The sequence below is a fragment of the Phyllobates terribilis genome, unplaced genomic scaffold, assembly GCF_046119375.1.
Source record: "Phyllobates terribilis strain yellow unplaced genomic scaffold, ASM4611937v1 Scaffold_11__3_contigs__length_659146591, whole genome shotgun sequence".
Classification (NCBI taxonomy): domain Eukaryota; kingdom Metazoa; phylum Chordata; class Amphibia; order Anura; family Dendrobatidae; genus Phyllobates; species Phyllobates terribilis.
This window is the reverse complement of record NW_027362771.1, coordinates 458,871,338-458,895,861: the sequence shown is the minus strand read 5'-3', so window position 1 is coordinate 458,895,861 and position 24,524 is coordinate 458,871,338. Positions and strand designations below refer to the sequence as shown.

Sequence of the window (24,524 nt, the reverse complement as noted above, 5' to 3'; positions counted from 1 at the left end):
TCCTTCAAAGGAGCAAGTAGGCAGTCTGCCCCTCCAGTGACCGACACTCGCAGTATCCAAGAAGTGTCCCCCCAACCACCTGGCATCAGCTCTCCCCTTCCTTGCAGAACCCTCAGTCCTGCCATGTCCTTTCTTAAAGAGGACAGGGCAAGCCAGCCCAACCAGACTGCCACGGTCACATTATTGTCTGCATCCCACGTCAGCGAAGTAATCACATCGGGCCAACTGTTGAGACCTGCTTACACTTGGCCGGCTCTCCCATAGCTTACGTTGAGAGCGTGTCCTTTCCCTGTAGTGCAATTACTCTGCCCCCATCAGTGTCCAATTCAACCATTGTGTCCATACCTTGGCCACAGGTATGGTGCATTTACCTATGCCGGCAATCATCTGATACGCTGTCCACTACCCTGAGTGAGTCAGACCAACTAGCTATTCTGAATCAACATTGCTGATCGTGGCAGTAGTCCAAGCTGCTTTGAGCAAATTCATCGTCTTGATCTCCATCTCTCTATGCCTCTTTGTTGGCACTAACTATCTTGCTCTCCTCTCTCCAAGGCTCGGTCACAACAGAATTGAACCACCATTCCAACTTGGAGTCGGACCTGGACTTTGCCCTAGCGCTCAAACTAGAGACATGATACAACAGCCTTGTCAGAGTGGTGAAGCAGGCCATGAATGTCATGAAAACGGGTCCCTCCTCTCCTGCAGACACTGTGTCCTTCAGAATGGTCAGGTGCTCAAATGTTTGCACAGACAGGATTGTATGAAAATTTTGTATTCTTTTCCAGTGCTTCTCTTCGCGTGCAGGTTTTAACCCTCCTAGGTGTTCCCCTGGTCTTTCAGTAATCCAAGACCATGAGTCTCTCATGCTTGAAAGTGGCTTTTCTCAGGGAAAGCTACACATGTGGAATCCTTGGCTGAGTCTGCCCTTGCCAGTAAAGTCGCAAGGTCGGGCTTTGTTCCTAGGTCTCACTGCCACTTGGGTTGGCAGGGCTGTTAATGCTTGGCCAGTATCCTGTGCCAAGGCATCCTTTCCAGGGCTCCTACAACTAACTGAGTTGTTGAACCTCACAGAATAGATTACATATGTGGGTAAGTATCTCTGCTTTATTTCGCTTACATGTTGCTGACTCTTCTTTAAACAACACTGTGGCAATATAATCACGTTCTTTGCTCAAGTCAAAATGCATGATCTGATCCAAAGGATCTCTTACTAACTTTTCATGTCTCTTGCCTGATTGGGGTCAAAATAGACAAGGATCACCTCGGACAGCCCAAGAGCACACTACTAATAAAGGCTGGTCTAATCGTATTGCTAACACACGAAAACTACATCAGTGTCATCTTTATCTCTTCCATCAGCCGAGAGAGGCCGCCACCCCTTAAGGGATGAAGAGACCGTCCTGCAAGCAAGTCTTTCCTAGCATCCAATTCCTCCATTTGCAGAGGCAACAATTTTCCACAGTTACAAACCACCCCCACCTGAGAACCTTTTTGGGTAAGCGGTCATCTTCTCCTCTTCCGGCCGAGATGCATGGATCCCGAGACTAAAGAAACTTGGATCAGAGGTCGTTTCCTCCCTTCAAATAAGCAGAGCGTTTATCTGCATGACCCTACACTAGGCGGGGAAGGGATGCACAGGAAATGTGCTTTACAGGTTTTTTTTATTCAACCCTCTGTTGTCCCAAGTGAGACATCTCATTTCGGCCCACTTTGGATCTGAAGCTGTGAATAAAAGGACCTGACTACACAGCTTCAGGATGGAGTCTCTTCGCTCCGTGGTAGCCTTCAAAGAGGACAGAAATTCTTCAGGTTCCATGGACAGTCAGATAACTATATCCACTCACTGTGCATGTTTCACAGTTAAATCAGAGGTTTTTTTGTCCGTTTCGCTGTCCATCATATTCATTTCCAGATCACTACAGCCCAAGGATAAGCACAAAGATCAGGACCGCCATCATGACCCTCTTGTGTGCCAGAGAACTGGGATTCCCTACCTGGACAATATTCTTAGCTAGGTTCCCTTTTATTCAAAGAACCTGTAGAGTTTGCAGACCATCCTTGAAACACTTTCTCGCTTCAGATGGATTGTCTTTGACAAATTGAAAACTTCCATGTCTGCTCCTCTAAACAGCATCCGTTCCTTGAAGCGCCCATTGCCATTACCCCTTGATCATCCTAGGGAAGATGGTTATTGCGATTGAGAATATTCCCTTTGCTCAATTTACTTACCATGCCATTGCAGCTTGCCCTCCTCTCACGTTGGGACAAGACTATATTCTCCCCCTGCCTAGCATCAGGCAAGCTCTGTTTTGGTGGAAGGGCTCTCCCCTCCATCGCATTGGCTGCTCTTTTTCTTCCTATCTAAGGCAGAGGGTGATGACGGACGCCAGTCTTCTCAGGTGAGAAGTCCCAAAGTCCACATTTCAGGGTATTCTAAAAGAATCACGATCCATAGTGAGGAATGCGAAGTCGTCCAGCCATGGCAACAATCCTGGTTCTTGTCTCGGCAAAGTGAAAAATTCCAGCAATCTCAGCAGTCCACATACCTGAAGTACACTACTATGCTGCAGCTTTCCTAAGCCACAAAGGGCTATACGTGGGGAAGCAATCTCTTCACCTGGAAGTCTTCCCCTAGATTTTTCTGTGCTGGGGTACTCCAGACATCGATCTGATGCCATTCAGACTGAACCAAAATTGTTCAAGCTCAAAAACATCAAGTCGGAAGGTGTTCACGTCATCCTCATGGCCCTGAACTGGGGCGAATAAGTAATCAAACCTTTCCACAGATGTTACGTGGGGATTGCCAGATCATCTAGACCTACTTTTACAAGAACCTGTCATCTACCCGTATTTGCAGTTATTCACTTTAACAACATGGCTGTTGAAGCCATATTTCTGAAGTCTTCAGTTTTTCGGATGCCCTCCCCGTCTTATTCCCATCTTCGTATTTGGAACTTTTTTGTTCGTGTGTATCCAAGCATGTCGCCACTCTCTACTGGGTCTTCTAGTTTTCTTGCAGCTGGGTCTTGAGTTTGGCCTGGTTCTCAGTTTCCACAAGGGATGAGTTTCTGGTGACTATTTCTTTTTAAAAGTATCTGGTTTCTAGGTCCCTAGTCAGGTCTTTCCTTCAGGGTATAGCTCACTTGGTTCCTCTTTGACAGTCATTCTTGGATCCATTGGATCTCATCCAGATCTTGACATCTTATAGGCTTCTCCATTGACCAATACGAGACATCTCGCTTCTGCTACTCCGATAGGTTGCTTTCCTGGTAGCAATTACTTCCATTAGACCAATCTCCAGCTGGCAGATCTCCTGTCGCTCTCTGTTTTTTGTCTTTCTCCATGATGAAGTGGTCTCCATCCAGTATCTTCCTTTCTACCTAAAGCAACTTTCAGCATACACCCATGATTTCCTGAGTCTGCCAATTAAGGCTACGAGAAAAGGGTTTTATGGTAAGTACCAAAAAATCCCCATTTTTCCGATATGCTAACACTATTTTTCTCAAGGACTCCCTACTATTTCAGCATGTGGGAAAAGCACACATGCAGCATGGAAATGCACCATGTCTTGAGATGTGGAGGCTGCCCGCCTCTGCTCTGCACTCTCCTCAGTACAGGTGGTAGAGGAGTGAACACGTTCAGTTTACAGTACTATATAACAAAATAGGTTTGACTTATTCTCTGATGCATAGAACCTTCATACTTTAGCTCACAACTTAAAAAAGAAAAATGCTGCTCCCTTGATACACATTACAAAAACATGTACACAACATTTAATGTAATAAATCCTCTTAATGGTAATCTATTTTTTTTTTTTTTTTGTAGGGATCAAAAAACAGATCTGTCATCAGACTTCACAACACAAACTGAAGGCCTAAGGAGGAGCAGCTTATTGGGTACTATAGCAGGCATGCACTACACATTATAATTCACGGACCTGTAGCCCTTCAAGCTTGGTTTCTTTTTCTGTGTCTTCTGGGAATTTGATAAGGAAGCAGTGATTGCAGCATTTTTTTAGTTCCATTACAATGTTAAGGAAGCCAGATGTGCTACCTCTTGTTCCCTTAGACAAAGCCTTGTAATTTCTTGTTAAGATCCACCTTCATGAAAATATGGAAAAAGAGGTGCTGTGAGCAGGAAAGAGATGGCACAGTGCCACAAATGATAAAAGGTAAAAACTCACTTGTAATACTGCTTCTGCAGAGCACACATCTCTACGCGGAGGATCTGCTCTACTTTAGCTGGAAGAGACTTTTCTACATCTTTCTTAACTCTTCGCAGCAAAAATGGTTCCAGAACTTTGTGGAGACTTTGATAGCCATTTTCTCTTCCTTTTCCATGTTCATCCTCAAAGTCTTCCCAATATTCAAACCTGAAAATAAAGAACAATTGTTAAACCCCTTAGAAACACAGACATTGTTTATTTATTTTTAATTTGTCTTTCTCACCCTCCAAGAGCAATAACCCCCATCTCTCTGTTCCTAACCTTAAAAATGTCACTGTCAAGGCGAAACTGTTGTGATTGGAGCTAGCTCCGATTGCAGGAGTTACTCTGGGGTGCCGGCTGTATAACACAGCCAGCACCTGCACCGTAAGGAGTGGGTTCAGGTCTGGTTCCATATAGTAAGTGCACATAAAAGACGAACAGTCACTAAAGAGGTAATGTACCACTTCATATATGTGTGAAGAGCCAGGACATATTGCCAGCTAGCTAGATAATAAAGGTGCACTGTACATTTTATAACTAAACCCCTCATCCTCCCAAATTTAGATTCTACAAATGGACAGTTTTGCTAAAAGTACAAGAACTGCGAAATGTTTAGGATGCCATTACAAATTGGCAGTTAGAGTGCAAGGAGTTAGGGCTCATGGACAAGATGCAGTTCTTACTTTTCTGGCATAATAAAGTGCAAGAGTGACCAGAGTTCCTTCAAAGAATTTTGGAGGGGCGTTCCAGTAATCAGCAATCTATTGTTGGACTTGAAGTCTATGAGGGTCTTGTACAATAAGGAGTCATCATTCTTCAACCGATGTGCTTCATCAACGCCAAGAAAAGCCCAATTAATACTGCTCAGAACAGCCTTCAGAAAAAAAAAGGAGTTATATTACAAAATAACATTGGGATCTGTTCATCTGTTATTGCTCTTTGACACCTAAATTAACATTGGGTGCTGCACTCTTAAACTCGTAACTAGGCCTAATTCAGATGTCCCACTTTTGCACATAAGATAAGGCAGACCGTATTTCTGGATCTATTTTCAGTCTGTGTGTCCATTTTTACAATCCATGTGAGATTTATCATTGGTTTAATCACATGCAAAAAAAACCACAACATTTCCAAGAGTCTCCTACCCATTTGACAGAAAAAAAACAAACAGCATTCATATGACACACTGATGGTTATCCATGTTTTGTCCGTTTTCTGATGGACCGATTGCCCTGAATGGTAGAGCTTAATCTGCAAATCAGATCTAAAACGGACAAGTCTCTTGTGATTCCTATGAACATGCCCATAGACTATACTTGGGTATGTGATCTATCCGTGAAAAACACAGATCACCAATCACACTTAATGGGGCCTAAGTGTCCCCATACACATTAGACTAATGCCAGCTGAACCTGCTAATAATGATGCGTACAGCCGCCAGTCTAATGTATATGGGAGCGCCAGTCAACTGATTGTCCGGGGGATGTCAATAGGCAGACTCCAGATCATACCATTCTCCAGGAAATTAGCATCCAGCCGACATGTTAGTTGGTGGATTTCTCATACAGAAACAAGAGCAATGGTTCACCTGAGATGGCTGCCGGACAAAGGATTGTACAAAGCATCATTCTGCCAACCCCAATCTAAGGTGTATGGCCTTACATCACTTAGTGAAAAACATCAAACAGATCAATCCATCAAACGCACATTGATGTTTTACAGATCGGTGGAGCCATGTCTCCAGTACGAGCACACACCTAGGAGATAGAAGTGTCCGCACTGCTCACCTTATCCTTCAGCAGAATTTCATATGTTGTTAGCAGTGCATTAAATTTCATCTTCTTGCTCTGTTGATGAGCCCACTCATACTCCCTTATCTGTATCAGGTGAAAGACAGTCACATTGGTTTATTCACCGAGACATGTATTACGGACAGATGTATTCTTGTAGTGCGGTTCATTACTTACCGTATTTCTACTTCCAACATCTCCTATATAAACCACCACATTTATTTCAGGAGCCCAGGCATCAAATTCTCTTTGCCAGGATGTTAGAGTAGATAAGGGCACCACTATAAGAAATGGGCCGTAAAGCAAATGCTGGTGAAACAGGTAGGAGAGGAAGGAAATTGTCTGAATAGTTTTTCCCAGGCCCATCTCATCTGCTAGGATTACACTGTTATTCCTGTGGCCAAAAAAAAGGGAAAAATACATTTATTTTCAGGTACTAACCCATTCACGATGGGACCAATTTCAGTTTTTACCTCCCCTTCATCCCAGAACCATAGCTCTTTTAATTTTCTGTCCAAATAGACATATTAGGGCTTGTTTTTTTGTGGGATTAGTCGCACTTTTGAATGACACCAGTCATTTTACCACATAGTATATTGGAAAAAACAGTGAAAAAAACGCAATTCAGAGATTGTTTTTTTGGAGTTTTATTTACGGGGTACATTTAGTGGTAAAAATGATCTCACAATATGGTCCTGCTCATCAGTACAACTATGGCGATTCTAAACATGTCCGCCATTTTCGGTAACGTTTTCATTTTTCAGTCCATGGAGCTGTGTGACGGCTTATTTTTTTGGGGGGACGAGACAACGTTTTTATTGATACTATTTTGGGATAGAAGTGATGTTTTTATCACTTATTACAGCACTTTTAGCGGAATTGCAGTAACCAAAAAAAAACGTAATTTTGGCATTCTTGATTCTCCGATCTGAGTTGCGATCATCCGATCGCTTGCTGCTATATACGGCAATGCCACAGCATCGCTGCATATGGTAGAAATCACGGTCCGCTTTGAAGCCCAGCCACAGACAGTTTCAAGGGAGCTCAGTAATGGCAAGCACAGGGGTCTTCAGCAGACCCCCGGCTGTAATAGCAACCCATCGGCAACCCGCGATCACGTCACGGCCGCACCAATGGGCGGATGGAATGACGTGCCCCCATGACACTGCTTGCTAAATGCCTCTGTCAGAGTTTGGTTATAAATTGCGGGAGGGCAAAATGGTATCAGCTCAGGGCGCAAAAAATAAGCCTTCACACAGCCCCATATTATGAAAAATTTAAATTATACGTGTCTTAAAAATTGCGACAAAAGAAAAAAAAAATTTCATACAAATTTCTGAATTTTTTTCACCACTTAAATAAAAAAAATATATATACATATTTGGTATCTGTGTACTCATACTGACCAGTAGAATCATATTGCCAAGTCAGTTTTACCATGTAGTGAACATGGTAAATAAAAAACTCAAAACACAAAATAGTGGGATTGCACTTTTTTTTTTGCAATTTCACCGTATTTGGGTTTCCCATTTTCCAGTACACTATATGGTAACATGAATGGTGTCATTCAAAAGTACAACTCGTCCCGCAAAAAAACAAGCCCTCATATGGCTATATTGATGAAAAATGAAAAAGTTACGGCTCTGGGAAGAACGGGAGGAAAAAAAGAAAAAACAAAAATTGTTCCGGGGGTGTAAGGGTTAAGTCCAAAACAGAGGAATGTTATACAGGAAAGTCGCATATTTTTTTTTTATCACATACAATTAAAACTGTGCAGAATGAACCAAGGTGTGCACACAAACCTAGCACATATTACAAAGCTGAAAACCGACACATACTTGCACCAAGAATGCGCTAGCCAGTTGAGACCCTCAAGCTGGTAATCACGGAGCTCAAGACCTTCACCACCAATATAGGAGGGCTGCTTTTTCAATGTCACAAACCGTGGTCTCTGTCTTAGGACCTGTCCAAAACAGCAAAGAGAGGAAATTATTATACCTAGAAATTCATCTAACACTCTCATTAACCCCTTCAAGCTAAAGCCATTTTTGTGCTTCTTATTTTTCCTCCCCTTTGTCGAAGAGCCATAACTTTTTTATTTTTCGGTTGACAAAGTTGTTTTTTTGTGCAGGACAAGTTGTAGTTTTGAATGACACCATTCATGGTGAAGTAGTGAAAAAAAAACAAAGCAATTCTGCCATTGTTTGTATGGCATTCATTATATGGTAAAAGTGACCTAGAAACCTAATTCTAGGTCAGTACAATTACAGAGACATCAAACTTTTATAGTACAGTATATATGTGTATCTGTGGTCATAGATATTTAGCACTTTGTATAAAGAAAAAAATAGAGGAAAGAAATTGGTTTGTGTCACCATTTTTTTAAATCTGTAATTTGTTTTTCATTTTTCCATTGATGGACCCATGAGGGCTTGTTTTGTTTTTTTTGAGGGGCTTTCATTTTTATTAGTACCATTTTTGGATACATATGATGTTTTGATCACATTTTATTGGATTTTCTTACTGGACGAAAAACAGCAATTCTGGTGTTTATTTTTTTTAATGGCATTTACAGTACGAATTTTATATTTTCATAGAAGGCGATATCGAATATATTTTTTAACTTGTTAATTTTTGAATATGGAAAAGGTGACTGGCTTTCATAGGAGCACCAAGATGGCAGAGACAAAGCATTGGCACCCCAGTATCATGTCACGCAGGCAGTAAGGATCTACTTAAATATTGATGTCAATGGTTGAACAGCAGCAATTGGAGCGAACTCCAGTCACTGCTATCAGAGGCAGATGCCAGCGGTACAACACAGCAAGCATCCACTGTGTAAAGTGTGGGCTCAGCTAGAGCAGATGGAGACTAGAAGGGAATGGTCTACAATGAGACAGCTGTCAGTGTAACTTGCACAGAATACTGTACCCACCTTACAGTCTTTCACAGGGGTGGTTTTTGAGTTATTCCGGCTATTGAAGCCATCAATACAGTGTTGGAATTTCTTTCCTATGAGGGCGCCATCCTCCCAGCTGCACTCAGCATAAGGCAGACCCATCCACTTGCAGAGGTAGTCGGGCTCGTTGGAGGAGGAATTCTTCCTGCTGTGAACTGCAATACAATTTATAAGTGTTTAATGTGCCAAGACGGCAGCTATACTACTCACACAAAACACAATATCACGCAGCTAGACTTTTTTTTATTTTATAAATTAGATTATCCAACTTAAATTGCCAAGAAAACCAGAATAAAAAAGAAGGTATTAAAATCGTAATAAAATCTTTATTGAAATTTATAAATTTAATTAACAAATACATGCAAAATAGAAGAAAAACATGGCAAGCCGAAGTCAAATAAGAAGCACAATTATACGAGTATAAAGTACCCCCAAAACATTGGAAGTTAAAAATCAAGAACATTTACAGCAGAGAAAGACATAAAACTAGTACCAGATGGTATTGTGTTATATACTACATGCTGTGGTAGGATATATTACCTGGGAAGTCAGAGTGTCCAGAGGCAGATTTACCAGTCTTCACAGCTGTAAAGCAACATACAGAGCATTACTTATCAATGCTGGCATTGCAGTCCAGGCCCCAGAATCCACATCTGTGGTGAACCCAGTTATAAGTCACATTAATCTGCATTTTTATTATGTTAAAGGATCACTGTAACTGTACAGATGTGCTGGGCTAATGCACGGTACAGGACGTGCGCCGGTATCTCCCTGTAATGTCCTCACCTAGCTGGAACAACCTGCTGATGAATCTTGCTCGTCTTAACAACACCTGATCGGACCTTAAAACAGGAGGATTTTATTTTAAATAAAAAAAGAAGTTCTCCACCCCGGCCACTTTACACAAACCTGTATGTTAACAGGCGCATTATAAGAATGACCCTCATGATCTTTCCCATAAATCCTAAATTCTCGGCTATAGAAAAAAACTGTCTGCCCGCAGTCAACACTAGGGGGAGCTCCGTACAGAGCATTGTTTTATCCCTAGTGGTGATTTCTGGAAAACACTGTGGACGCATGTCAGCAACCAATAAAGGGAGTTCATTGCTAGGCCCCCCTATTGTCGCTAGTATAAATGCACTTACCTATGACCCGCTCAACTATCTGGTACTGCTTGTTCAGTTCCAGGGCTAGCTCCTGCTGGCAATTGTAATACTCCAGATCTTCAGGAGAAATCTTTGCTATCCTAACAATAAAACATAGATATTGATTTTAAACATTGGGACCTGCTGTTTAACCCCTTAAAGACCAGAAAAATACAAGTTTTATTTTTTCTATTTGCAGTCTAACATTTTACATTTTTCTTTGATGGACAAGTTTGTTTTGTGGGGATGACTTGTGCTTTATGTAGGTGCTATATTTGATACATAGACAACCTGGGATGATGCCTCTTGGTCTCTCCTGCTAAATGTAGCGATAATTAGGCAACCATAAAGTTACACAGCAGAGATCAGTTATACCATCACTTTAACCCCTTTACCGCCCAGCCTGTTTTGACCTTCTTGCTCAGCCCAATTTGTTTAATTCTGACCAGTGTCATTTTATGTAGTAATAACTCGGGAACGCTTCAATATATCCCAGTGATTCTGAGATTGTATTTTGTAACACATTGTACTTCATGTTAGTGGCAAATTTAGGTCGATATTTTTTGCATTTGTGAAAATATCAAAATTTGGATTTGCAGAGCCCTTGTGGTGCCTAAACAGAAGAAACCCCCCCCCCTCTCAAGTGACCCTATATTGAAATTGACCTAGTGGTGTATTGATATATAACTTATTTTTCGGACCATAAGATGCACTTTTCCCCCCCAAATTTGGGAGGAAAATGGGGGGCGCGTCTTATGGTCCGAACGTAACTTACCAGTGGTGGTGGAGCGGTATCACAGGGCCCTCTGTTCCCTCCCTCCATCAGGAAGGCAGCGGCAGCAGGAGAAGAGGTGAGGTGGGACGGTATCTGGCCGGGTACAGGGCCGGTGTCCGCGGCTATGTTCCTGAAGCTGTGATCTACAGGGAAATGGCCGCCGAAGCCGGCGCATGAGCTCTGCCGAGCCGGCAGCCATTTTCCTGTAGATCACAGCTTCAGAAAGATGGCCGCGGGCACCGGAAGCCGCTCGCCACGCCGCTCACAGCAAGACACCGGCCCGGGTACCAGTCCCAGGTACCCAGCCCCAGGTAATAGGTCCCCAGCCAACAGCCAGACACTGGCTCCGCAGCATCTCACCTCTTCTGCTGCAGCTGCCGGGTTCCTGAGGGAGGGAACGGAGGGCCCTGCTTCACCACCACCGTAACTCCCCCTTGCTGGAGCACCGGCTTCTTGCATCCAGGGTCCGTAGCATTCCTCCACTAATGGACCCTGCCTCCTGTGACCCCTTACCCTCCAGGTAAGATACCTATTTAGACTATAAAATGGACCCCGATCTTATAAAAATATTTTTTTTCCTATTTTCCACCCCGAAATTTGGGGTGCGTCTTATGGTACGGTGTGTGTTATAGTCGGAAAAATACGATAGTTTTATATCTGGTTTTCCTTGTATTATTATTATTTATTATTATTATAGCGCCATTTATTCCATGGCGCTTTACATGTGAAGCTTTTATGTGAATTTTATAATGTATTGGCATATATGGGTTGTGTAGATTACATCAGGTTGGCATATGTAAGTTATGTAGAGTACATCAAGTCAGGCAATAAATGAGAATAAATCAGAATTAAATTTAGTAGTCCATGGATGAGTGGTACAGTTTGAAACTGTCTTTTATGCACAGGCCAGAATTGTCAAGGCAGGTGTCACACTGAAAAATGGTGTCTTTTCTTATTCCCCTTCTGTAACACACTTTTCACCTTTTTTATGACCTTTCTTTCTTTCCAGATTGAGAGACCTTGCAGGGGAAATGTTGCCCTTGTACTATAGGGGCACCTTTAATTCCAGAAGTATTGGGACCTGCCCCTGTCTTGCAAATATTATGGCCTTGATCACTACCTCCCCTACTGGAACTGAAGGAAGGTCCCTGTCTGGCCTGCACATTGTGATAGCACAAAAGTGTTACACATTGCCATCTGTACAATGTGCACCGCCAGCTTTTTGTATCACACCTTGGCTTTTCTCATGGTACTATACGGCTGGAGGACTTGATGAGAGAGCTCGACTTCCCCCATGTTCTTATTGTACCCTAGGACACCGTCTGGTTTGGTAAGTTGTAGAGGTACCTCGTACAGTGGTGGGGGTGCTGCCATCACCATGTATAGTGGTCAAGAAAAGGACATCCCTCTTGTCCTTGCACTCGACCACCAGCATGTTGTCGCTACAATGGGCTCTGCTCTCAACCTTTTAGAGCAGCTACCCAATTAGTGTCTTAGGAAGGCCTTTCTGATTTTTGCGTACAGTACCGCAGACTGCGATAGCTCGCTGAGAGGGATTTGGAAAGTGGGATGCTGGTATAAATGTCATCTACGTAGAGGTGATAACCTTGATCAAGCAGTGGGTGCACCAATTCCCACACAATTTTCCCATTCACTCCCAGGACAAAGTGGGGGAGGGGTTCAATCTCTTCATAAACCCTAAATCTTTGGGTGTACCCTGAGGTACACAGTTTGTACAATTTTATACCATACCTTGCCTTCTTACTGGGCAGGAATTTTAGCCCACCCCCTCCTTGAAGTGCACTAGGGTATCATCTAAGCAGATGTCCCTTTGGGGAGCGCACACCTCAGCAAACTTGTTGCTGAAGTGAAAAATGACCGGCTGAATTTTTAAGGCTATGTGCCCACGTTGCAGAAATGAAGCAGAAAATTTCTGCTTCATTTCTGCAAGTCCTCTCCCGGAAAAACGCATACGGAATTCCGCACGCGTTTATTGCGCGTTTTTCGTGCGTTTATCGCGCATTTTACACATGCGGAATTGCCTTGCATTTTTTAATGCATTGCACAAGGCAATTCCGCTTGCGGAAAAGCAAAATTAATGGACATGCTGCGGATTTTTGAGCGCAGCATAAACGCTGCGGAAAAATCCGCAGCATGTGCATAGAACTTTCGGAATCCCCTTGAGGACCATGGGGAGCGGATTACCTAGCTTTTCACAAGCGTTTACGCTGCGGAAATTCCGCAGCATATACGCTTGAAAAACGCTACGTGGGCACGCAGAATAAAAGTCGGTCAAAATTGGTGTAGTGTCGGAGAGGACACTGTGCATTGAAGTTGTAATGCAAATATTTGTGAATGGCCTCAAAGGCGTCAGGGTATGTGCACACGATGCAGAAATGAAGCAGAAAATTTCTGCATCATTTCTGCATCTCCCTGGCAGAAAAAACGCATGCGGATTGTACATGGGTTTTTCCTGTGGAATACATGCGGATTTACATGTGTTTCCGCATGCGGATTGACAAGCGCTTTCCAGGCGATTTTAGCATCACTTGGAAAGTGCTTGTGACAACTAGGTCACACTATATAAATCCATGCAAACAGCATGGATTTATATAGTGTGACCCGAGAGAATGGTAAAAATAAAAAAATAAATGTATACTTTACCCTCTGATGGCCCCCGGTGTCCTGCTTTACACTCCGTTCTCCCTTGCCGGCAACATTGAATTGAAAGACCTGCCGACGTCAGCGTCACGTGGCCCGTCACATGACTCTGACGTCAGCGCAGGTCCTTCAACTCACTGCAAAGTGCCGGGAACCAAGCAGGAGCGGTGCGCGGGCCGACAGAAGGTAAGAATACATTTATTTTTTATTTTATTCTTTTTTTACAGATTTTTTAATGGTACCTGAGTGTGGATGAGACTCTCCTCTCCTCCACACCCGGTTACCATCCGCATATTAGAACGCGCCAATAACGCAAGTACAGATGCAGTCTTGCGGAATTGGCGCGTTCTAATGCAAGTCAATGGCGGCGAAAACGCCGCGTTTACGCAAAATTAATTGACATGCTGTGGATTCTTGAGCGCAGCGTTTACGCTGCGGAAAAATCCGCATCATGGGCACAGCACATGCGGATTTCAATTGGGGAACATTGCTGCCCTTCTACCATGCGTTTTTAATGCGTTTCCGCGGCGTTTACGCAGCTGCAAAAACGCTGCGGAAACGCATTAAAAACGCATCGTGTGAACTCAGCCTCACGGGTCATAGCCATGCGGAATACTGGAGTGTTATACAAAACGTCAACACAATATTGCTGAATTTCTGGCTTCTTCACTAACCCCATGTGAAGAACAAGGCCCCAAAACGTCATAATTTCTACTGCATCTATGGGAGTCCAATTGGCAAATGATGAAGTGGGGTTTTGGGCAAGAAATTGTTGGGCATTTAAATTTCCATGAGCCACAATAAGATTTACGAAATTCTCAGAGAAGAAGACTTTGAAAAAGTCGATTTGTGTGAGGACGGCAGTGTCAAATCGGATTCCTGATCAGGCCACAAAATTCAGCAATCTGTGGATCATAATCTTCGGGGGGGTGAGGTCCATAGGGGGTCACTAACGATGGGCACTGGGTCATTTGCTGTCCTGGGGTTTCATTATCACTGGAGAACGAAGAGGAGGAAAAATAAAGGAATGTGGCATCCTCTCCCTCACTATCAGTGTCGGAGGCAAGGAAGGCGTATGCCTCCTTGGCTGAATACAGTCTTTGGGAAGAGCAGGGCATTTTATTTTTCATGTGGGTGGTGTGTGTGTGTGGGATAAACATATCTAGAAATAAAAAGCTAAAAATAGAAAAAAATAATACAAATTTTGTAAAAAATTGTAAAAAAAACTTACTCAAGGGATGACAGTAAAAACAATTTTATGTAGTAGAAAAAGACTGTAGTATAATTACTACAATAATTTTTCTCTACAATTCTGAAACAATTACTAAACGGACATCAGTAAAAAAAAAAAAATAAATTACTGAGCGCTTGCAACTATCTTACACTAATTCTGATTCTATATATTAATAGAAAATAATAATTACAATAATTTCCACTAAAATTTTAACTGACATTAATTGTGCTTACATTTTTAGTAAAAAATACTGTAGCTTAAACTGATTACTACAGTATATTTTTATTGTGGATTAAACTGTCCCTAATATAGAGCTCTCAATTAATCTAAATTATTATTTCTATTTGATGATTCTTGTTGCACTTTTTGAAAAACAAAAATCAACCGGATGCCGATCAGTGATGTGCGTCACCGATCAGTGCTCAGTGGCTGCAGAACGCATGCACAAAGGTGGTGCAAAGGTGGTGGGGAGAAGGGGGATATACACTGATCAGCGCTCAGCAGCTGCAGGACGCATGCATGGAGGTGGCACAAAGGTGGTGGGGAGAGGGGGGATATACACTGATCAGTGCTCAGCAGCTGCAGGATGCTCGCACAGAGGTGGCAGACAGGTGGGGGGAATGGACATGAAAAAAAAGTCTTAAGCCAAAAGTGAGCATAAATGCTGGTCAGTGATGTGCGTCACTGATAAGCACTCAGCAGCTGCAGGACACATGCACGGAGGTAAAGGAAAGGAAAAAAATGACAAAAATAGAGCGATCAAGTACTGCTCAGAAGGCAGAAGGGGGGTTGGGGAAGGGGTTAGGGACAGGTGGTATGGGGCGAAAGGAGGGAGAGGGATTGAAGTGGATTAGAAAAAAGAAGAGAACAGGAACAGATCAGGAATGTCTTCAATCCTCAGTTCTTCAAACGGCAGCAGCAGAAATGATGGCACAGTCTAAAATAGTCAGTGGCACCACAAGTCCCAGCAGGTGACCAGAAGAACGACGCAATGACTGCTCGGTACACTTCTCCAAACTGAAATTAGGCAGTACAGTGCGGTCAAACTGCCCTATTGATCACTGGTCGATTGGACACCATCGTCTGATCGCACCAATCAGCGCTGAGGCTGCTAACACTGCTGTTACCTAGCACCAACCTATGATCTGAGCAGTTATAGCATCCATCATAGCTGGACATCAGGCAATTTCATTTGAAATTGCTGTTATTGGCTGATCAGAAGGTTCTGTATCAGACAGTGAGGAAACAAAAAAGGCTGCACACAACATCAATATCACAAGAAAGAAGCTGTACCAAGCATTTATAGATTTATCCAAATTTACCATTGTTTAATTTCATCCTCTTTCTTCTTAAAGTTCTCCAGCTTCTTCAGGCCTTTAACCTTTTGTTGCTGTAAAGCCTCTTCGCTCTCCCAAGTGCTGTGGATGTAAGACCAGCCTTTCCACTTTATAAGAAACTGATGTTCTCCTTCATCAGTTTCAGGATTAAAGTCAGCACAGGGGTCCCCATTTTCTTCCATTGCATACACAGTTGTCGGGGCTCCAGTAACTGAAATCAAATATTGAATTGGTTTACTTCTCCAGAAGAACAAAACAGTAATTGTAGCACACAGAAAAACACAGTGCTCCTTCTAGATGTGTCTCTTTAACCCCTTAAGCCCCGAGGGTGGTTTGCACGTTAATGACCGGGCCAATTTTTACAATTCTGACCACTGTCACTTTATGAGGTAATTACTCTGGAACGCTTTAACGGATCCCCCTGATTCTGAGAATGTTTTTTCGTGACATATTATACTTTATGATTGTGGTAAAATTTCTTCGATATCACTTGCGTTTATTTGTGAAAAAAACGGAAATTTGGCGAAAATTTTGAAAATTTTGCAATTTTCAAAATTTTAATTTTTATGCCCTTAAATCAGAGAGAGATGTCACACAAAAGAGTTAATAAATAACATTTCCCACATGTCTACTTTACATCAGCACAATTTTGGAATCAAAATTTTTTTTTGTTAGGGAGCTATAAGGGTTAAAAGTTGACCAGCAATTTCTCATTTTTCCAACAAAATTTACAAAACCATTTTTTTAGGGACCACATCACATTTGAAGTCACTTTGAGAGGTCTTTATGACAGAAAATACCCAAAAGTGACACCATTCTAAAAACTGCACCCCTCAAGGTGCTCAAAACCACATTCAAGAACTTTATTAACCCTTCAGGTGCTTCACAGGAATTTTTTGAATGTGGAAGAAAAAAATGAACATTTAACTTTTTTCACAAAAATGTTACTTTAGACCCAATTTTTTTTATTTTCACAGAGGTAACAAGAAAAAATGGACCCCAAAATTTGTTGTGCAATTTCCCCTGGGCACGCAGATACCCAATATGTGGGGAAAAAACACTGTTTGGGCGCACGGGAGGGCTCGGAAGGGAAGGAGCGCCATTTGACTTTTTGATTGTAAAATTTGCTTGAATAATTAGCGGACGCCATGTTGTGTTTGGAGAGCCCCTGTGTGCCCAAACATTGGAGCTCCCCCACAAGTGACCCCATTTTGGAAACTAGACCCCCAAGGCACCTATCTAGATGCATAGTAAGCACTTGGAACCCCAAGGTGCTTCACAAATTGATTCGTAAAAATTAAAAAGTGAAAAAAAAAAAACACTTTTTCATTTATATGAATCAATTTGTGAAGCACCTGGGGGTTCCAAGTGCTCACTATGCATCTAGATAGGTGCCTTGGGGGGTCTAGTTTCCAAAATGGGGTCACTTGTGGGAGAGCTCCAATGTTTGGGCACACAGGGACTCTCCAAATGCAACATGGTATCCGCTAACAAATTGAATGGAAAATCGGCTCAAATTGTTAGCGGACACCAAGTTGCGTTTGGAGAGCCCCTGTGTGCCCAAACTTTGGAGCTCCCCCACAAGTGACCCCATTTTGGAAACTAGACCCCCAAAGGCACCTATCTAGATGCATAGTGAGCACTTGGAACCCCCAGGTGCTTCACAAATTGATTCGTAAAAATGAAAAAGTGAAAAAAAAAACACTTTTTCATATTTATGAATCAATTTGTGAAACACCTGGGGGTTCCAAGTGCTCACTATGCATCTAGATAGGTGCCTTGGGGGGTCTAGCTTCCAAAATGGGGTCACTTGTGGGGGAGCTTCAATGTTTGGGCACACAGGGGCTCTCCAAACGCAACATGATGTCCGCTAACAATTTGAGCCGACAATTTGTTAGCGGATACCATGTTGCATTTGGAGAGTCCCTGTGTGCCCAAACATTGGAGCTCCCCCACAAGTGACCCGATTTTGGAAACTAGACCCCCCAAGGCACCTATCTAGATGCATAGTGAGCACTTGGAACCCCCAGGTGTTTCACAAATTGATTCATAAATATGAAAAAGTGTTTTTTTTTTCACTTTTTCATTTTTACGAATCAATTTGTGAAGCACCTGGGGGTTCCAAGTGCTCACTATGCATCTAGATAGGTGCCTTGGGGGGTCTAGTTTCCAAAATGGGGTCACTTGTGGGGGAGCTCCAATGTTTGTGCACGCAGTAGCTCTCCAAACGCAACATGGCGTCCGCTAACAATTTGAGCCGATTTTCCATTCAATTTGCTAGTGGACACCATGTCGCGTTTGGAGAGCCCCTGTGTGCCCAAACTTTGGAGCTCCCCCACAAGTGACCCCATTTTGGAAACTAGACCCCCCAAGGCACCTATCTAGATGCATAGTGAGCACTTGGAACCCTCAGGTGCTTCACAAATTGATTCGTAAAAATGAAAAAGTGAAAAAAAAACTTTTTCATATTTATGAATCTGCTGTCTGGTGACCCGGATGTTGTCATGACGTCATCGGGTCGTCATGGCAACACCCGGGAAGCCTTTGCAGACAGCGCTGGAAGCCGGAAGAGGAGGTGAGTATCTGCGATCACCTCCCCTTGCCCCCGCAATGCTGCGATCGACTTCGATCGCAGCATCGCAGGGGCTAATGTGCTGGGAGCGGTGCAGGACCGCTCCCTGCACATAGTACCGGGTGTCAGCTGTGACAATCAGCTGACACCCGGCGGCGATCGCGCCCGCACAGCCTGTGTGAGCGCGCGATCGCGATGACGTACTAATACGGGTCTGGCTCTTAAGTCCCAGGGCACAGACGCGTATTAGTACGTCAGATGTTTTTAAGGGGTTAAATGCATGGCACAACTAGAAAGCAGCAGTGCTCCTCCTAGGCCTGTCTCTTTCAATGCAGGGCACAAATAGAAAGCAATAGGGCTCCTCCTGTGTGTCTTGCAAAAGCAGGGCACAATTAGAAATCAGCAGTTCTCCTCCTATGCGTCTCTTTAAAGGGGTTTTGCACTACTTTCACATGCAGCACCCCGCCGACCAGCTGTTTTCGGTGCCAGCGGCAGCGGTTACTGGCCGGAAGTCCTTACCTGTGATGCTTGGCCGTCCATCTGTAGTGGCCACCGCGGGGTACTGCACATCCGCCTCCCATTGAACTGAATAAGAGGCAGATGTGCAGTAACAAGCGCCGGCCACTGCAACTTGACGGCCAAGCACCGCAGATAAGCAATTCCTGCCGGCGGCCACCTGCACCGATGACAGCTGATCGGTGGGGGTGCCAGGTGCGGGATCCCGGCCGATCATACATTGATGCTCTATCCTAAGGATAGACTCCTTCAAATACAGGGCACAAATAGAAAGCAGTGGTGCGTCTTGTGTTTGCTAAATATACCTCCTTTCTTCCCAGTCTTGGACTCCAATACTTTCTCAATAGTCTCATGATTATCTTCTTGCTCCTCTGCTTCCTCTCCTGCCATTTCAATCAGATCATCAGAATCTGTTTCAAAGTCATCATCTTCTTTGTAGCTGCAATATTAGAAGTATAACATTGGTAAATGAATACAAATCTTTGTGTTTCAAATCACATTAACTAAATGCTATTATCATACAGTATATGTTGTTAAAGGGAATCTGTCAGTAGAATCAACCTTCCAGAGCAGTCTATATGGGCATGTAAGTCACAGGAAGTTGAATAAAATGTTACCTTGATATCTGCAATCCAATGTCTTATTCGAGACAAATCCATTATTTTCCTATATGCATGCTCTACATGCAAAAGAGCTAACACTGTAAGGAGACAAAGTTCACTTCTGTTGTACTGACACATCTGCACAAAAGGTGTCCTTTTGTAGGGCTACCCGCTTCCATTCCACAGGCAGCCAGTGTGGGGGGTGGGTCAGTACAGCAGAGCTAACATCACTGCAAATGTGTTTGCAATGAGATAAGGTTCAACTCTGCTGCACGGTGTTGGTTATAATCAGGCAGCCAGTGCGGGGGAGGGGAAGTACAGCAGAGCTGACATCACTGTGAATGTGTTTGCAATGAGATGAAGTTCAACTCTGCTGCACTGTGTTGGTTATAATCAGGCACAGCTCTGCAGAAGACCTGCCAGCACTATGGGAGTACAAGTGCTCCGGCAAATGTTTGTAACAAGTTCACGTCTGCTATACTGTTAGTTCTGATCTCACTGTGTGATTATGAGAGAAAAGTGTCAGTCATTACATGTCTCACACTAGTAATTTTCCCTTTAATTAAAAATAAGCTCTGGATGCATATTCTCAGGGAGCTCTATGTCCGGCCCATAGATTTTAATGGCTCATTTACATATAAGAAAAACGTGGCTTTTTCTGCAATAAGACATCAGATTGCAGATGTGAAAGTATCATTTTAGTCAACTTACTTTGACCTATAAGCACATATAGATGGCTTAGGATGGTTGATCCTACTGACAAATTCCCTTTAAGGCTGTGGTAAAACCACGCATGAATATATTATTTTATGTTTTGGTGCCTACATTTAATACTTTTTATGTAACATGTTTGTATGGTTTTATTGTTACTGATGCTTCTAATATGAAAAAGAAAGAACAACAAAATGGCAGGAACAAAGTACAAGACTATTATGAAAAACAATATTTTTAATGAAACAATTTTAGTTTAAAATAATCATACAATGTAATCAAAGCAGAACCGAAATGCAGGAGCAGACAACAATGACAACTGGTGGGTGAGCTATTCAAAAGTATCCATGAATGTGAATGAATAGATTTAATGAATCAAAGTAAATGCATCACATATAAATAAATTTATTAATCAATGCCCATAACCCATAACTATGCATATAGAGCATTTTCAATGTATAAAATGCATATAGAGTATTTTCAATGTATAAAATTTCTAAAGATGCAATGATAAAGAAGAGTCCCTAGTAAGAGAACAGAGTAAATAATGCTAAGTAGCAATAGGTAGTGGATATATATATACCAGGGATTACATAAAATATACTCACTAAAGGTCAATAGTACATGGAAATGAACAGCTCACCCACCAACAGACCCAACATGTGTTTCACAACAGCTGCATCAGGGGTTAAATATAAATAAAAATATTCTCGGTTACTTGAGATTTATTGATTCAATGATGTTTCTAACAATAGATAAGCAGCTAGTTTGAGAATAATAGGAACACTAACTTCAAATTTGCTTTCTCCGACATTGGGTACATGTAGACCGGTTCTGAAACGCGTAGTCTTTTATGCAATAAATATATTTTTTATTTTATCCATGCTGGTGCCCATATAGATCCTACTTTTCTGTGTGCAAAGTTCTTTTCCTGTTATGCAACACTGTATAGTGTTCCTCCAAGTAACAATCACGTACGTGTTAAAGGAAACATAAGTCTTTTACAACAGCATAACCCAAAGATGATGACCATTTCTACCATGAATATGTCTATAGAGACAACCTGACAGAAATTAGAGTTGGACGGGTTGTGTTCTACTAAATGCAGTCCATTGGTTTGTCCTCTGGGAGACCGGTAGCCATTATCTACATCCCACCATTGGTAGCTGTGGCTGACTGTTCAATCCACAGCTATCGCATGTCCATGGCTGACTCCAAGTGTATCTGCCCCTGCTTAGTAAGCACGTAAACCAAGTTATGGGCAGGCAATTTAAGAGGTGTACCCACCTAACAGTTTTGGCTGTGCTTCGCCGTGTCTGTCTCTTTGGAGCATCATCGTCATCATCATCATCATCATCTTCCTCGCTGGAATCGGCCTTTCTCCTCTTCCCCCGCTGTGGTTTCCTTAGATTTCGTCCTCTTAATGATCTTTTTTTAAAAAAAGAAAAAATAACTTTAACTTAGTACTTTTCAAGAATCAGTAACCTATAAACGGATACAATTGTATGATAACACGGGTCTGCAAGGGTAAAATGGTTTGAAAAGAGGTGATTTTGATATACCTTTGATCACTGAACTCAGTAAAAATATCGAAAAAATTCCATCACGTACGTTTTTTTCACAAACACTGATTCATAGGCTTTTTCTTGCACCATACTTTGACCCCTTTGCGTGACCTTTGGTGGATGATTTTGGTGGCATTAGATTGGTAAGCAATTAATGGACTCTGTGCTGCAAACTGGCTGCTATGGGCAGATTTTCTTAACCCAGCTTCCAATGAGTGTGGGGGTGTCCATAGCATCCAATCATAGCATATCTTTCATTTTACCTCAGCAGTACAAGAAATGAAAGCTGCGCTGTGATTGGTTGTTATGGGCAGTAAAGACAGATTTTTTTTTTTAGTCACAATTCAAAACAGTGTGGCGTTGTCGATAGCAACCAATCAGAGCACAGCTTTCATTTTACCTCAGCAGTATAAGAACTGAAAGCAGCACTGTGATTGGTTGCTATGGGGAGCAAAGGCATATTTTCATTCAGTAGAGAAATTAAACTCTCTCGCCTAAATGGCTCATGGCATGCAGAAGCAGCGAAAACGTGTGGCTCACGTAGAAAATACAGAGAAAAAGAATTCCAGCTTCATAAAAAAACAAAAATGTATTTGACAAAATTATGCATATTATTATTATTATTTATTATTATAGCGCCATTTATTCCATGGCGCTTTACATGTGAAAAAGGGGTATACATACAAGAACAATTACAATAATCTTGAACACAATGTGACGGCGACTAGTACAGGAGGAGCGAAGACCCTGCCCGCGAGGGCTCACAATCTATTGTGATTGCTGATTGTAATCTAAGAGCAACACAATTGAAACGCTCTCCGGCGTTCTGGCGCGCATTGAGAAAGACCGCAGGAGAGCGTCTGAAACGCGTTGCTCTTGGATCACACCATGGATTTATGCAATCAGCTTTTAAATTCTGTCAAATACATTTATGTTTTTTTTATAAACCTGGAATTTATCTTTTTCTCTAGATTTTCTTTTTGAAAGAGTTCATAAGAGTGTGGTGGCGTGCTTAACACAATTCCTTTCAGTATTTAGTGGTTGTGGTGGATTAAGCTTCTGTTTCTAACAATGTTATCGAAATGGCTACAAGGGGGTGTTGTAATTCACCCGACAACTTTTGCTACATTTGCAGTTGTTTTGTAGTGAACAATAAAGGAACATTACAGACTTCTTTAAAAAAGTGTATTATGCGTACTTTGGTGTAAACCTAGGTGACCAGGACAAATTGTGGGCTCCACATGTAGTGTGTTCTGTTTGTGTAGAGGAACTACGACAGTTGTCTAAAGGGAAGAAAGAAAGCTTTCGTTTTGACGTACCTATGACCTGGGGGGAACTGCAAAATCATAGCGGTGACTGCTACTTTTGTACAAGCAATGTGGAGGGATTTAATGCTAAAAATAAGAAGGAAATTATATACCCGGACCTCCCGTCAGTGATTCGCCTTGTGCCTCACAGTCCAGGAATACCTGTCCCTTCACCTCCGGAGAATCCTGAAGATTCACTTGATTCAGAAAATGAAGAGCAGGATTCCGATGAAGACTTTCACGCTTGTCCCAATGAACCACAGCTTTTTTTACAGCTCAAATTAAATGATTTGGTCAGAGACTTGGACCTTCCTAAACATTCTGCAGAGCATTTAGGCTCTGGACTAAAAGAAAAAAACTTGCTAGCTCCTGGTCCCTGTTTTCAGGATGCAAAAGCAGAGAAAAGGAATTCCTTCCACACTTTTCTCAAAACAGTGCTCTTGTGCATTGCAGTGATGTTCCTGGGCTGATGGAAAAATTTTACATTGAGTATAATGTGAGCGAGTGGAGACTCTTTATTGATTCATCCAAAAAAAAGTCTGAAAGCTGTGCTACTGCACAATGGCAGCAAGTATGTTTCAGTGCCTGTAGGGTGTTCTGTGCACTTGAAGGAAAGCTATGAGATTTTAGACTTTATTCTCAAGAAACTTAACTACGAGGATCAAGGACAGTTAATATGTGGTGATCTGAAAGTTCTCTCTTTGCTTCTTGGGCAGCAAGAAGGAAACACGAAGTACCCATGCTTTTTGTGTGAATGGAACAGCCAGGATAGAACTCATCACTGGAGCCAAAAAAGTTGGCCAACGTGAACATCTTTGCAACCTGGACTCAAGAACATAGTTGCAGAAAGTCTAGTTGATTCCACTAAAGTTCTCCTGCTACCCCTCCAATTTTAGCTTGGAGTGATGAAGCAGTTTGTGCAAGCTCTACCGAAAGAAGGAGAGACTTTTAAAGTACCTGTGTACCAAGTTTCAGGGACTGTCTGAAGTAAAACTGAAGGAAGGCATTTTTTTTGTGGGTCCAGATATTCCGAAACTCATGAAACACGACGTGTTCAAAACAAAATTGAAAGCTGTTCAGAAAAGGGCTTGGGATTCTTTTAAAGAAGTCTTGAAGAAATTTCTAGGCAATGACAAAGAT

At 42.4% G+C, this 24,524-nt stretch overlaps 1 protein-coding gene across 13 annotated transcripts in view; it reads right to left on the bottom strand.

Annotated features, from left to right (window-relative positions):
* CHD2 (chromodomain helicase DNA binding protein 2) overlaps positions 1 to 24,524 on the bottom strand; it is a 129,991-nt gene that overhangs the window by 46,561 nt on the left and 58,906 nt on the right. For all 13 annotated transcript variants that reach the window (XM_073653315.1, XM_073653311.1, XM_073653310.1 and 10 more), the window contains exons 7-18: positions 21,800 to 21,940; positions 19,505 to 19,638; positions 16,097 to 16,322; positions 10,105 to 10,205; positions 9,500 to 9,544; positions 8,936 to 9,114; positions 7,839 to 7,963; positions 6,178 to 6,394; positions 5,998 to 6,087; positions 4,894 to 5,084; positions 4,187 to 4,375; positions 3,941 to 4,103 (exon numbers count right to left, since the gene is read on the bottom strand). In XM_073653315.1, the coding sequence (XP_073509416.1) occupies positions 3,941 to 4,103; positions 4,187 to 4,375; positions 4,894 to 5,084; positions 5,998 to 6,087; positions 6,178 to 6,394; positions 7,839 to 7,963; positions 8,936 to 9,114; positions 9,500 to 9,544; positions 10,105 to 10,205; positions 16,097 to 16,322; positions 19,505 to 19,638; positions 21,800 to 21,940 (1,801 nt within the window). The remainder of the gene's footprint in view (positions 1 to 3,940; positions 4,104 to 4,186; positions 4,376 to 4,893; positions 5,085 to 5,997; positions 6,088 to 6,177; positions 6,395 to 7,838; positions 7,964 to 8,935; positions 9,115 to 9,499; positions 9,545 to 10,104; positions 10,206 to 16,096; positions 16,323 to 19,504; positions 19,639 to 21,799; positions 21,941 to 24,524) is intronic.